Genomic DNA, 2360 nt, shown 5'->3' with positions numbered 1-2360 from the left:
ACGTTTGGGAAGTATTGACAGAGCTAAGCCTTTTCTTCGCGGACTTAACATCGAGAAACATCAAACAAAGTGATATGATGCGTTTAAATGATGATATTGTCCTCATTTTGTGCAAGTTAGAAAAGATTTTTCCCCCTAGCTTTTTCGACTCCATGGAACATTTATGTGTGCATCTACCTTTCGAAGCTCGCATCGCAGGTCCTGTTCAATTTAGGTGAATGTATCCGTTCGAAAGATTTCTTAGAAAGCTGAAGAACACAGTTCGTAATAAGGCACGGGTTGAGGGTTCGATATGCAATGCCTACTTGGTTAAGGAGGCGTCAATATTCTGTCAGTACTACTTCATTGAGACATCGACAGCTAGGGGACGAAAACGTAGACAACATCAAGCAACTTACAAAGACACTGGAAGCACAGAGATGTTGTATATTTTTCGCAGTCGAGGACGAAAGATTGGAGCGGGAAGGTCTAGATGGCTAACTGCTGATGAATATCAAGAACTTGCCACATATATTTTACTGAATTGCGAGGAAATCACGCCATTTGTCAGGTAATTATTTAAATTAAAATGTTAATAAAATTTTCCCTCAAACTAAATACAAGTTTCATGAACAGAATGTACGAAGACTACTTGCACAGAGAGAATCCACACTTGAATGACGCTAATATTGACTCCTTGTTGCATACCAATTTATTTGGGTGGTTCAAGAATTACGTAAGTAAATATTTTCTAACTATTTAAGTTTGTGGACAATAACTCGATAAGTGAAAGTTTAATTTTTATTGTAATATATTTATCAATGTAGGCTGAATTGCAGAGCGCAGAATCTATGTCTCCAATGATAAAACAGGTTGCAGCAGGTCCATTTCAAAAGGTCAATACGTATCGAGGATATAATGTCAATGGTTTCAACTTCCACACGGTCAATGATACAACTTATAAAGCAACAAACAACTCAGGCATTCAAGTTAGCGGTCAGTACAAACGTGGAGAGTGTACAGAGTATTACGGACAAGTACAAGAAGTAATTGAAGTTGAGTATTCTGGTCTTCCACTGAAGCAAGCAATACTTTTCAAATGTTCTTGGTTTGATATCAATCCTCGTTCAGGCACGCGCGTACACAGTAAGTACAAGATTGTAGATGTTAATTGTAACAGAAGTTTAGGTTCATAGGAGCCATTTGTCTTTGCGACACAAGCGTCACAAGTGGTCTATTTGAGATATCCTACGACAAGAAGAGCTGTTTCAGAATGGATGTATGTGAGCAGTTTGCGTCAAAGAGCTTATGTCTCTGATGTCACCACACCTGTTACCTCACCCGAGGATATCACAAATGCTTTTCAGAACAATGACAGTGAAACACATGCTGTTGAAACTTAATTTCTGTTAGCATCGCAAAATCTTGTCGATGTCGATGTTGTGTATGACATTGAAATGGATGTACACTCTACTGATAGTGAAAGAGATGAATCTGTTCCAACCCACGATGACGAACGACAATGTCATCAGAGTGACTAGGTTTGTTTCACAACGATTAATATAAATTTCCGTGTACTAAATGTTTAATATTGTGTATTGCATGTTCAAAACTTTTATTCATTATCTAAAATCTTTATATTAACGAAATTTTTGGGTTTGCAATTTACACACTATGTCTGGACATCGCGATGATTCCCCGTCTCCTCCACCGCCTGATAACAGGATTGAGCTCACCATCAGGGATGGGATGTAAGTAAATTTTTTTTAAAACTTAAAGTAATTGTTTGAAAATATTTTGTTCTAATTATTGAATTCTTTTACAAAAAAGATTACGACAACATTTTTTCCTGGTTATAGATTTTTCCCACATAATAGTCGTGTCTCGAGATACATATCGGCTCAGTTCTCACTGCAGACATGTGATCCCAGCTGGTCGTGGAGGTATGTGACACCTGAGCAGCGGCAGTGGTACTGGGAGCTGTTCTGTGTAAGTATTTATTAAAACAATTACTATTTACTATAAAATGTTTCAATTTTTATTAAACGAATAACTTAAAAAAAAATATTGCAGACGAGGTATACATGGGCTGCTGACATTGATGCTCAGGTACGGGACTTGTGGTTCCATACCACTGCCACCCTATACCGCCGGACCATTCACGGCTGGAGGACTAGTGGCCATCATCCACAGACGGTCATGCCTGAGAGATGGGCTGCTTGGACTGCTACCTGGCAGCAACAGGATTGGCAGGACAGAGCCGCGAAGAACAAGGCCAACAGGAACAGCGAGCCTGCAGGTCAAGGTACAGGGACGACGAAACATATTGTAGGTGCGAAGACGTACAGCGCTCACGGACAAGATTTGGTATTTCTTCCAGT

At 39.4% G+C, this 2360-nt stretch overlaps 1 protein-coding gene across 1 annotated transcript in view; it reads left to right on the top strand.

Annotated features, from left to right (window-relative positions):
- The first annotated feature begins 443 nt into the window (after positions 1–443).
- The window catches only part of LOC140964544 (uncharacterized), a 2295-nt gene continuing 378 nt past the window's right edge, over positions 444–2360 (top strand). Inside the window, exons 1-4 of the mRNA XM_073424408.1 lie at positions 444–550; positions 616–1730; positions 1839–1968; positions 2053–2346. Of these exons, the coding sequence (XP_073280509.1) occupies positions 1654–1730; positions 1839–1968; positions 2053–2346 (501 nt within the window). The 5' untranslated portion in view covers positions 444–550; positions 616–1653. The remainder of the gene's footprint in view (positions 551–615; positions 1731–1838; positions 1969–2052; positions 2347–2360) is intronic.

Source organism: Primulina huaijiensis, chromosome 18 (assembly GCF_012295235.1).
Source record: "Primulina huaijiensis isolate GDHJ02 chromosome 18, ASM1229523v2, whole genome shotgun sequence".
NCBI classification, from domain to species: Eukaryota; Viridiplantae; Streptophyta; class Magnoliopsida; order Lamiales; family Gesneriaceae; genus Primulina; species Primulina huaijiensis.
Note: the sequence above shows the minus strand (reverse complement) of the source record. Positions and strands in the feature narration are given on the sequence as shown.